General features: G+C 37.9%; 1 protein-coding gene across 2 annotated transcripts in view; it reads right to left on the bottom strand.

The window, feature by feature from the left end:
* The window catches only part of S6kII (Ribosomal protein S6 kinase II), a 297,018-nt gene that overhangs the window by 101,172 nt on the left and 183,043 nt on the right, over positions 1–12,803 (bottom strand). For both annotated transcript variants that reach the window (XM_090379290.1, XM_090379291.1), the window contains 2 exons: positions 12,441–12,529; positions 4,310–4,477 (listed from right to left, as the gene is read on the bottom strand). In XM_090379290.1, coding sequence (XP_090235416.1) covers positions 4,310–4,477; positions 12,441–12,529 — 257 coding nt within the window. The remainder of the gene's footprint in view (positions 1–4,309; positions 4,478–12,440; positions 12,530–12,803) is intronic.

Raw genomic sequence — 12,803 nt, 5'->3', positions numbered from 1 at the left:
TTTGTAAAAACTGAGAGGAAAGTGGAAGGGAAATTGTTGAAGATAAGCATAAAAAGGGCACCCAGGGTGGATGGGATCTATCCAATTATATTAAAGGAGGCAGCAAAGGAAGTAAGCAAACCCTTGGCCATAATTATGAGAGCTTCCTTGGACTCAGGGGAGGTACCCATGGACTGGAGATGTGCAAATGTGACCCCAATTCACAAAGGAGGATCAAAGGGCGACAAGTAATTATAGACCTGTTAGTTTAACTTCTGTTACAGGTAAATTAATGGAGGCACTGGTCAAAGAAGCACTGCAGGATCATCTAGACAAGACTTCCGTTATAGCTCGGACACAGCATGGTTTTGTTAAGGGGAAGTTTTGTCTGACAAGTTTGATTGGATACTATATGGTCACAAAGGAACTGGATGCAGGGAATAACTTTGATATCATATATTTGGATCTTAGAAAGGCTTTTGAAACTGTTGCACATGGAAGACTGCTGCACAAATTGGAGGCAAATTGCTGCTATGGATAACGGGATGGTTGAGTGAGAGAAGACAGAGTGGTAATCAATGGACACTGCTCTTCTTGGACTAATGTTATTAGTGGAGTCCCTCAGGGTTCAGTGTTGAATCCATTGCTGTTTTCTGTATTTATAAATGATATTGATGATGGTATATCAGGCTTAATGTCCATGTTTGCAGACAATACGAAGGTTGGCAGGGTTGTTAAGGACACTAATGACAGCACGCTGCTGCAACAGGATCTAGAAAAGTTGAGCAGATGGGTTGAGAGGTGGCAAATGAAGTTTAACATTGACAAATGTAAAGTACTATGTATGGGAAGCAGTAACCCCAGAGTAATGTATCAACTCTGTGGTATTACACTGACAGTGGTAGAGAATGAAAAGGACCTGGGGGTAATTGTGCAGGCAGATATGAAGTTTTCTGAGCAGTGCAGACGGTTTGCAAGAATAGCTCATGGTGTCTTGTCAATGATATACAGGAATTTTTCTAGCAGGGATAAGGAGGTGATTATCCCCTTGTATAAGGTAATAGTCAGGACACACCTTGAGTACTGTATACAGGTCTAGAGGCCGCATTTTAAGGAGGACGTAAAGCTGTTGGAAGGAGTACAGAGAAGTGCAACAAGATTAGTGAATCGAACAAAGTGTGCTCTTACGAAGAAAGGCTTAAATTTTGCAGATTACAGTGTCTGGAGACTAGGCACCTGTGAGGTGTATAAAGCCTTGAATGGTTTGAGCATGCTCAAAGCTCATGGGATTCTTACTCTAGCTCAGAATAATCACCTGAGATGGTATAAATTCAAATTGAGGAAAGACAGTTGTAAGATAGATCTGCGGAAGTTTGCCTTTAGCCAGCGGGTAGTTGATTGGTGGAAAAGACTTCCATCTTAGTATGGTTAGTACCTACCGAAAGTGGTCCGAGGAGGGGAACCCATGAACCGCCAGTGAGGTGTTGGACGACCACAGCTCATTGATGCTCGAGCTGAGCGAAGGCTCTCCCGGATGGTTTGTGGCAACCGAAGGGAGACTGTAGTGCAACTCGCCGGTAATTGAAAGGCTGGCGACAGGAGTAATGTGTCACAGTACATTGAATCCTGCTGAAAATGGGGCTGTGTAGCTGCAGGCCGCTCCGAGTGCCCATGCTAACCACTGTTCACTGGTGACAGTGCCTACAATGGGCACGCAAGCACTGAAACTGGACCTTGAGTGATTGGAAGGTTGTCTGGTCCAATGAATCATGTTTCCTGTTGCACCACGTGGATGGCCAGGTACATGTGCATAGTTTACCTGGAGAAGTGATTGCGCCTGGATGCACTGTGGGACGAAAACAAGCTAGCTGCGGCTGTGTCATGCTTTGGGCGATGTTCTGCTGGGATACCCAAGGTCCAGTCATCCATGTGCCGGGTACTGACATTTACCACCTACCTAAACATTATTGCTGATCAGGTACACCCTTTCATGGCAACGGTCTTCCCCTCTGGCAGTGCAGTCTTTCAGCTTTATAATGTGCCATGTCACACCGCCTGGATTGTTCGAGACTGGTTCATGGAACATGAGGAAGACTTCCAGGTATTGCCCTGGCTTCCAAATTACCCAGACATCAATCCCATCGAGGATCTGTGGTTTGTGTTGGAACAATAACTCCGATCTGTGGCGTCTCAACCACAGATCTTACAGGAGTTAAAGGATCTGCTGGTTACGTGTTGGTACCACATACCACAAGACACATTTAGAAATCTTGTAGCATCCATGCCTCACCAGGTACGAGATGTTTTGGCTGCACGTGGAGGACCAACATCACATTAGGTAGGTGGTCAATGTTTTGGCTCATCAGTGTATATCACTTGTCAATTTACTATGCTTCTTGGCAGTTATCTGTACCTCATTCAAGAAAATTTGATCACCTGGAACTGAAGGTCTAATTATTCAATATCAATTTTGGAGTAATCTGAAAAGCCTGGGGTAAATGATTTTGTTTTTGTTCCAACAATTTGGTGGAATTTTGCACCTTTACAAAAGGAGCTGATATTCAAATATGATTCTAGTAATACTTTAGGATTTTCTATTGAACAAGGCACACCATAGCAGAATCAAATTTCTGCCAAATAAAGTTGAATTGGTTCATCTATTTTGAAGCTTGTGATGATGTATGCAGTTAGAACTGGACACTGCAGTTGTCATTTTGGTATAATTAGAGCACTGTTATATCTGCATAATGGCATTTTGGTGGTTATGGTTCTGCTGAATGATTGAGCATTATTTCAGCTAACTGACTGAAGTCATTGAGTTTAATCACTCTCTCATCAGTCATCACTACTGTCCCCATATTTACAATATGGGGACAGTAGTGATGACTGATAAGCTATGCTTGGGAAGTGGGGGAAGGAAGTTATTAAATTACTTGGAAGGGATCTATGTGATTGTTCATTATTATGTTAATGAATTGATAGACACTACACTATTATATCACATGGTAAATTAAATAATTTATTATTGAAATGATACAATTTAAAGGAATTGAACTGCCTCAATGGCAAACAAACTATTTATGGCTCTGTTTCGGGAACTCACTGTCTTCAGGCCTATGGGGGATAGAACATTGTTTCAGGAGCAGTACCCCAAGTTTTTACTCTCAAGCCAGTCCTCACCCTTCCTTCCCCTTAACCTCAGAACATCCTAATCTACCTCCATAATATAACTCTGTACCCAAAATCTCCACCTGGGGATTTTGGGTACAGAGTTATGCAACAACCTCCCAGTGGCAACACCAAGTAAACTTCAATTTGTATAAATAGTCAATCTGCTCCTTCAACCTCAGTCTTCCTCAACCAGACCAAGAGACTCCACTCCCAGATCATGTTAACAGGCAAGCCCTTCCAACTAATTTAGAGTAACTCTAGGGATTTTTCATAAACTATCTTTATGTATTTATTAATTAATTAATTAAAATATATACAAAAAAGTGTAATAATTATACGACAATTGTACATGTAAAGGAGTATAGTATAATTAGAATAGATTGTATGGTAAATATTGTCATGATCAAACTGAAAACTTGTAGTACCACTCCCCAATGTTCTGTCTCCCATAGGACTGAAGACAGGGAAACAGTGAGCTTCTGAAACATAGCCATAAATGTTTGTCATTTAGGCAATTCATTTCCTTTAAATTGTATCATTTTTATAATATATTACTTAATCTACTACATGATATAGTAGTGTAGTGTCTATCAATTCATTAACATAAGAAGTTATTAGAGTTGTGGCAAAAGAATTCAGTGGTATTCAAATCCATTACATTGAACAAAGATGATTTTGAATATGTTGATTGGCCTGTGTATATATCTGTATTGTGAACTGACCTTTTCATGAAAAAATAAAATTACAGATAAATGAGTGATGACTGTTAGTTACTTCCATCCCCTTTATCTCCTAAAATAAATTTTAAAAAAAATTTCAAATGAATGGAAACATACAAAAAGGTAGATATGGGATGTAAGGATTTGTATTTTTAAATTTTATTTAAATTAAACTTATTTAAATTTTATTTAAATTAAAATTAAAATAAATAAAATAACTAGATAAATTAATCAAATTTATTACTTGAGATAAAATTAAATAAAAATTAACTAATATTATCTAACATCATTAGATCAAGGCACTTAGAAACTAAATTTGCACAACAGATTTTATATTTCAACTACTATTGAATAATAAATGCTATATTTTTAAGGTTAATTTTTAGTATTCTTAATGCACCTAATACCTTCACTAATGTCAAAAACTAATCAAGATTTACCTTCTGGTGTTCTGGTAGTGAATTCTTTATCAAAGTAACCAGTGTGGTCTGCTCTAGAAACTGCAGGTACAAATGGAGGCATAACTTCCCGTTTATACAATTTCTCCCAGTCAATTGTTGCAAAGAATGAATGACTCTTTATATCATGAGTACCATTAGGACCAGAACCTGAAACAAAAGATATGCACAGTGATTTAAGAAAAATCAAGAATTCTGCATATTTTCAGTAAAATGGAGGTTCAATAAAAATATATATTACTTAAAAATTTCTTGATGACAGAAAGGATATATTGGTCCCTCTCCTACATAGCTGCAGGTCAGGGAGACTAATTTTGGCCAACAACTGATACACTTTTGAATACATTGATTGCCCTTGAAATCATAAATCACTCTCAGAAGTGACTGTCATCACCAGGTAAATCCCTAACCATGCAATTAGACTTCAAGGATGAGAAGAGAAACAAATCTGAAGGGAAAGTTCAGGAAAGTGTGGCAGGTATGGCAAAATTTCAAAGTTAAACTGGGTTACCATCCATATGGCAGTATGCAAATTACAAGAGGAGCATTGTTACAGAGCAATAGCACACTTTAGTCGGTGTCCTCACCAATTTTTTTTGGCAGCTACATTCACAGGACAAAAAATTGAAATAAAACATCCTGGTAATATAGGTGTCCATTTGAAGATAAGCAGCAAGAACCATGTCATTACCTGACTAGTAGATGATTGCACCCTTATTTTCTTTGGAAGCAGTAGCTAAAAATAATTTCCATTATTTGAAATCCAAGTCTCAGTCACAAAAACAAATCATTCTGGTCATTGATGCATATGGTCAAAAGCTGCCCGGCACAATTCTACCTTTGCACTGTGGAAAATTCTAATTCTTCTATAAAATTAGTTCCTTAAAGTTAGTATAAAATCAAAGTTCACATTCTTATATGAAGAAAAATTTGTTTTCTGGCTTCTGTAACGAACTTTAAAAAACCTAATGTTAATAAAATTTGTTATTTGGCTTGTAATGTGCACTAACTGAAGGTAGTGCAAAAGAATTTCATTCTGTGTATTACAATAAAGAGTAGACATTTTTTCATTATTTTGATAAAGGATTTTCTGCTCCACAGATAAAAAAAACACATATCTATAAAAGTTTTCACTTATAAATTTATGCACACATTGTATCACTTGAAAAATGTTACACACAGTAGCTGGTAATTACGTAATCAAAGGCGAGAACTTTCCATAACCATCGTATGAGTGAAAATAACTGTTTATTTTTGCCATATAATAAAAAAAACTTAGCTTCTATTAACAAAGACCTTGTCTTGGGAAGCTGAAAGGTATCTAAATTCTGGTTTTATCTATATGTATAAATAAAAACAAGAGGACACAGTCTGAAAATTCAACCATATGAACTATGGTTAACTCAACAGATGAATTATTGAGACACATGGCAGAGAAGAAAAGTCATACAGAAGCCTACAGTAAATATAAATTAATCTGTAATCAAGTCACAAAGAAGGTTAGGCAAGCTAAGGCAGATTATGAGAGGTCTCTGGTGAAGAATGCAAAGACTCCTATGCTTATGTCTATATTGGTTAACTGTTGATGACTCTGCTCAGGTTGCAGACAAACGGAATAGGTATTTTGCATTTACATTCACACATGAGGAACTGTTTAGGAAAGAGGATGCCAGAAGTTTATCAAACTGTAACAAGGAGTTAAATGAATTGATAATAACTGAAAGGAAAGCAGAAGTGAAATTGTTGAGGATGGATATATAAAAGGCACCTGGGGCAGATGGAATCTATCCAATTATATTAAGGGAGGCAGCAAAAGAGGTAAAGCAAACTCTTAGCCATAATTATGAGAGCATACCTGGATTCGCATATCTCCAGTCCATAGGGACTGGAGATGTGCGAAAATATCCCCAATTCATAAAGGGGGATCCAAAGGTGACATGGATAATTACAGACCTGTTGGCTTAACGTCTGTTCAAGGGCAAATAATGGAGTCACTGGTTAAAGTTTGGACAGGCATCCAATTATACTGCAATCACAGCATGGATTTGTCAAAGGGGTGGTCTTGTCTAACCAATCTGATAGATTACTATGATGCAGTGACCAAGAAACTGGATGCAAAATATAATTTTGACATCATATACTTGGATTTCAGGAAGGCTTTTGATACTGGAGCACATAAAATTGCTGTACAAACTGGAGCTGTTGTTTGTTATTTGGTTTTTAGGAGCATTAGCAACTAAGGCTGCCGCATATCCCCAGGAGGATATGCGGCGGTCATTCCCTGACCTTTTCGCATCCTCTGTATTTGGTGGTCACAGGCTCAAACCCCAGTCTAATCAAGAAGCATGTGCTACGCACTGCTGCTCCTGCCCACCTGGCTACAGAGGCACCGTACAAACTGGAGCAATGTGGCATTAAGGGCAAGTTACTGCTATGGATAAAGGAATGGTTAAGTGAAAGAAGACAGAGGGTGGTTATCAATGGGCACTGCTCTTTGTGAACTAATGTTATTAGTGGAGTTCCCCATGGTTCAGTTTCATGGGGACCCCATGGTCCATTGTTGTTTTCAATATTTATCAATGATATAGATGAAGGTATATCATGCTTAATGTCTAAGTATGCAGATGATACAAAGGTTGGAAGGGTGGTTAATGACAATCATCATGGTGAGCTAGTGCAACAAGATCTAGAAAAATTGGGTTGATGGGTTGAGAAATGGCAGTTGAAGTTTAATATTGACAAATGCAAGGTACTGCACATGAGTAGCAGTAACTCCAGAGCAACTTATCAACTGTGTGGTACTACACTCAGCGGAGAATTAAAAAGACCTGGGTGTAATTATGCAGCCAGACATGAAAGGCTCTGAGCAGTGCAGACATGCTGACAGGACAGCTCATGGGGTTTTGTCATTGACATACAGAAACTTTGCTAGCAAGAATAAGGAGGTGATTATCCCTTTGTATAAGGTCATTGTTAGGTTGGTTTGTTTTTTATGGCACAAAAACAACAAGGTTATATTGTGCCATGATAGCCATTATTAGGCCACATCTTGTATACAGATCTGGAGGCCTCACTTTAGGATGTCTGTAGAACTGCTGGAATGGGCGTAGAGAAGGGCAACCAGATTGATGAAGGGAACAAAAGAGTGCACTTACCTAAAAAGGCTGCATTTAAAACTAGGCACCTGTGGGGAGATCTCATTAAAGTGATTAAAGCCTTGAATGGATTGAGTAAGCTGAATGTTAATGGCATTCTTCCATTTGCTGAGACTACACATATGAGGGGGCATAAATTCAAGTTGAGGAAGGATGGTTGCAGGATAGATGTGTGAAAGTTTGCCTTCAGCCATATCCCCAATTGGGTTGTTGATTGTTGGAACAGGCTTCCATCTGTTGTTGTTGTGTTCAGGACAGTGCACGTCCTCACACAGCAGATGTGATTGTAATTAAAGGCAATACAACAGTAATTAAAGGAAATACTGCTATGCACTTTCTGTGATAATAGTCACAAAGGGCTAAGTCCAGACTTGTCACATGTGACTGCTATTTCTTTGGGCTTCTGAAACGGCACATTTTCAGGATACAAGATCCACACTAATGATTAAGTGAATGACAAGGTATCATATCAACTCAGAATTTTTCCACACCAGCATCAAGGAGCTTCCATACTTCTGGCAAAAGAAGGATATCGTACTGAACATGACAGCAACATCACAATATTGCAGTCAGTAACATTCTATACACTCCCATTCTGTATACATTTGAATGTATGCATAAAATATATAACACCTTTTTAAAGTTGAAGGGTTAAACAAACATTAAGTGAATGTAAATAATTAAAGGTTTAATTAACTGTATAATAATTATCACTTGTGGGCATTCTTGTATGAAATGAATGGCAACGCAACTGTAATTGAACATGCCCACTTTTTAATTTTTTTAAAATTTAAAGTATTTCTTTGTTAATTATCAACCTAATAAATACTCTTATTATAACTGAAATTACATTTAATTAAAGTTATTCAATTATCTTGGATCAAAAATGCAAGGTAATGTAGCAATGAAGAGAAAAGCATGAACCAGTGACCATGTGATATACAGTATATATGTGTACTGTACTACGAAAAGGTGGTTAAATGTAAAAAGAAGTTTGAGTAAATAGGCATTAAAGTAAACATGATTCCGTGCGAGGTAGACATCTTTTGCGGGCCTCTGCTCGCGGTGGGCAACAACTTACAGAACCCCAGTGATATCTGCTTTATTTTATGGCATTCTTTTAGAAGAATTTGGACAAAATACATCCCTTATGTGACAGTCATGAAACCAGCTGCTGATCTGTGTGATGTCTCCGTAGAAGTAAATCTCTATTTTTCAAGCCAAGAACTTCAAGGATGAAGAGAAAGAACTGAAGCTGAACAGTGCTTTGGACCACCTCCAGAAAGCCTGAAATCAGAGATCGTATTACCAAACCTGGTGTGGCAACTCAGATGATATGACTAGGGTAATATCTTTCGATTTTGCTCAAACAGTACATTATCCAACAAGTCTTCAGCAACCAAGTTCTGCTTATTTCAAGTGCACACGAAAATGTGCAGTATTTGGTATAACTAATGAAAAAGAAAAAATTCGGTTCAACTACTTGATTGACGAGGAGCAAGACATAGGAAAATATCCAAACTGTGTGATGAGTTTGCTGCAACACTACCTGCAAACTTCTCAAGGAGCTGAGACCCTTGTCCTATTTGCAGACAACTGTGTGAGATAGAATAAAAATAATACAATGCTTCAATATCTAATGTGGAGAGTGGCAAAGGGAATGCAGCATTGTATTCTCCTCAATTTTTTGCTAACTGGTCATACTAAGTTTTTTTTTTTTTTTTTTTTTATGAGAACCCCAAACACGAGAGGTATTGGAACCTATAGTACTTAGTACCGTGCTTGGGTTGGGGGTTGAAAAGACGAAAGAAGATATTTGTTGACATTGGACTTGAACTTCTGTAGATTGTAATTTTCAAGAAATACGTATGAAGGAAGGTTGTTCCAGAAACCGGCAGTTGAATGAATAAATGAGGAAGATGAAAAGTTAGTTCTGTGGGTTTGAAGCTGGACAGTAAATGGATGTTGGCTGGTGGCGGCACGTGTTCGGACTGTTTTGAAAGAGAGAGCGGGAATTATAGAAGCCAATTCAGAAGAACAGTGCCCATGGAAGTATCTGTAGAAGAGGCATGCAGCAGAAACAGTACGTCTATGAGAAAGCGAGTGGAGAGACTCTGTTAGAGATGAATCATTAATTAACCTAACTGCCCTCTTCTGAATGGAATCAAGAAGCCTGAGAGAGGTTTTGGGGGCACCACCCCAGATGTGGGAACAATATTCCATGGCAGGGCGGATTTGCGATTTATACAGAGTGAGCAGCTGTTTGGAAGAAAAGTAACGCCGAGAGCGAAAGAGAAAACCAAGTTTTTTAGATGCAGAGGAAGCAATATTTGTAATGTGCTTCTGCCAAGAGAGATTAGAAGTCAGGATAATCCCCAAAAGAGATATATCATTTTGCCTAGAAATCGGAGTGTCACTAAAGATAAGCATAGGAGCAGAAGAATCCTTTTTGCGAGATATAAGACAAGACTGAGTTTTAGAAGGGTTGAAATCAACTAAGTTGTCTTTGCCCCACTGGAGAATTACCTGAAGATCGGCATTTAAGGAATTGGCAGCAGATTTTCGAGAACTTGAAGCTGATTGAGCAGGACAAGGTTTCTCAAAATGGAAAGTTGAATGCAATGTGCTATCATCGGCAAAACTATGGATAGGATTTCCAGTCAATGGAAGAAGGTCATTGATATACAAAAGGAAAAGAGTGGGGGAAAGAACTGAACCTTGGGGGACACCGGCATTAGTGGAGCCATCTACCATCACCCTCAGTGAGTGATCAGAGAGAAAACTGGATAACCAATTACTAAAAACAGTTGGCAAACCATAAGATGGAAGCTTGTTTAGAAGACCTTTATGCCAAACACGATCAAAAGCCTTTGAGATGTCAAGAGCAACTACTTGTGTTTCACCGAACCTTTCCATTAAATTAGTCCATAAATGGGTAACATAAGCCAGAATATCACCAGTGGATCGACACTGACAGAATCCATACTGGCGATCGTTGATCAGACGGAAGGTTTCTAGGTAGTTTAAGAGTTGGCGGTTAATTGATTTCTCCATTACTTTAGAAAGAGTAGAAGTAATTGCAATGGGACGATAATTGGATGGGAGGGATTTGTCACCCTTTTTAGGAACTGGCTGGATATGAGCAAATTTCCAAGCAGAAGGAAAAACACCTTTGGAATAAGAAAGTGAAAAAAGGCGGCAAAGAATAGGAGTAAGTTCAGAAGCACGGGTTTTGAGAACAAGTAGAGAAATACCATCAGGACCTGGAGCTTTCTTAGCATCAAGATTCATCAAAATCCTTCTGATATCCTTTTGACGGAAGACCACAGAAGGCATTGAATGGAGCGTGTTAGGAATGGTGGGAGGTGTTTTACCAAGATTGTTAATACATGAGCTGGAAGAAAAATGGGATGCTAGCAGGTCAGCTTTATCCTTGGCTGAAGTGACAACAGAACCATCTGGTTTGGACAGAGGTGGGAGCAGAGATGGGCAAAAGTTGCGGCCAATAGCTTTGGCAAGAGACCAGAATGCTCGGCTACCATTAGGGCAAGAAGCAAGTTTTCTACTCTTAGCCTGTTCAAACTCTAGTTTGGACTGATTAATAACTGCTTTACAATTGTTGCGAGCTTTGGTGTAGGCAGAAAATGAAACTGAAGAATTAGAAACAAGCCAGTTAAGATATGCAACATTCTTCTCTTGGACAGCCTTAGCACATTTGTTGGAGAACCAAGGTTTAGGACGAGATTTTAAAATGGAGTGTGGAATAAGAATAAAGGACGAGATTTTAAAATGGAGTGTGGAATAAGAATAAAGGACGAGATTTTAAAATGGAGTGTGGAATAAGAATAAAGGTTAAATTAACAGGTCTGTAGTTACTTGTCACCTTTTGAACCTCCTTTGTGAATTGGTGATACATTTGCACACCTCCAGTCCATGGGGACCTCCCGAGTCCAAGGAAACTCTCATAATTATGGCTAATGGTTTGCTTACTTCCTTTGCTGCCTCCTTTAATATAACTGGATAGATCCCATCCACCCCAGGTGCCTTCCTCGTGTTTAACTTGGAATTTCTCCTCCACTTTGCTCTCAGTTATTACAAAATCACTTAGCTCCCTGTTAGCGTTTCATAAACTTCTGGCACTCTCCTCACTGAATAAATGATAACGATGAAAGTGTAGTGCCTTTAATGATTTGAATTGGTAACTAATACAATTTACACTATAAAAACGACCTTTTAATGAGTTATATAACGAAAATTTGAAATTCCGAGATCGTGGAATGAATTACCAAAAAACAATGTGTTATTGGGTTCACATTACGATATTTTCGCGATATGATGGTAACGGATTAATATCATAAAGCGGGGTACACTGCACTGTATAGCTATGCGCGTGGTTTGAAACGTGGTATTTATGAATGTTTAACCTTAATTTTTTGCAATTAATGTTCATATTTTCAATTTTGTTGATACCTGATAGGGAAAAAAAAAAAAAAAAAAAACAACTCATAAACCCGGGAACTCATAAACCGAGAACTGCCTGTACTTTATTTGATGTTGTCAAATGTGTAAGTATCTCAATTAGATGTGTTTTGCATTTTTGAGTAAATTTTTACTGTTGCTAAATGAACAGAAATTTTATTTGAAATACAGTAATTAATTCTACATACAATTTCACAGTATGAATAAATTGTTTTGTCTGTAACATATGTAACTTGTCTCTATTTCATTCACTTACCCATAGTTGCAGCATTTCACACCATAAATGCTGCCAGTTCTACCTTTCACTGAATGCTCTTTACTTGGACATGGTGTTTTATAGTACTAGAACAGAAAATTATTTACAACAGCAATGGCCCAGATTTGGTTTATGAATTGCATTAAAAATATATATAAAGATGGCATCAGAAAATGGGAAGTCTATATATAAGTACATTAATACAAATAAATATCAAACTTACCTAATCTATTGGCAGGATTTCGCTTGAACAAGGCTCTTAATAAACTCTGTGCCTCTGGGCTAAGAAACTGTGGCATACCAAGTTTAGCCCTAATAAACAATTTGATGAATCATGAAATTCTTTACATCAATTGACAAATTATTGCACAAAAATTATGCAACAAATCACTTGTTGGAATCTTGGCATGAATATTAAATCTATAATATATGTGATATATATATACATTTATAATACCTATACTATATGCACTCTATAAAAATGTCCTCTGTAGTTGGAAGCAGAAAAAAGAAAAATTAACAAAGCTTTTTGAGAATTAGGGTTAAACCGTAAGTACAGTTGCTCAGAAAGGAGAAGCCCAGTGCC

The sequence above is a fragment of the Mastigoproctus giganteus genome, chromosome 8, assembly GCF_048544385.1.
Source record: "Mastigoproctus giganteus isolate SK-2022 chromosome 8, ASM4854438v1, whole genome shotgun sequence".
NCBI classification, from domain to species: Eukaryota; Metazoa; Arthropoda; class Arachnida; order Uropygi; family Thelyphonidae; genus Mastigoproctus; species Mastigoproctus giganteus.
Note: the sequence above shows the minus strand (reverse complement) of the source record. Positions and strands in the feature narration are given on the sequence as shown.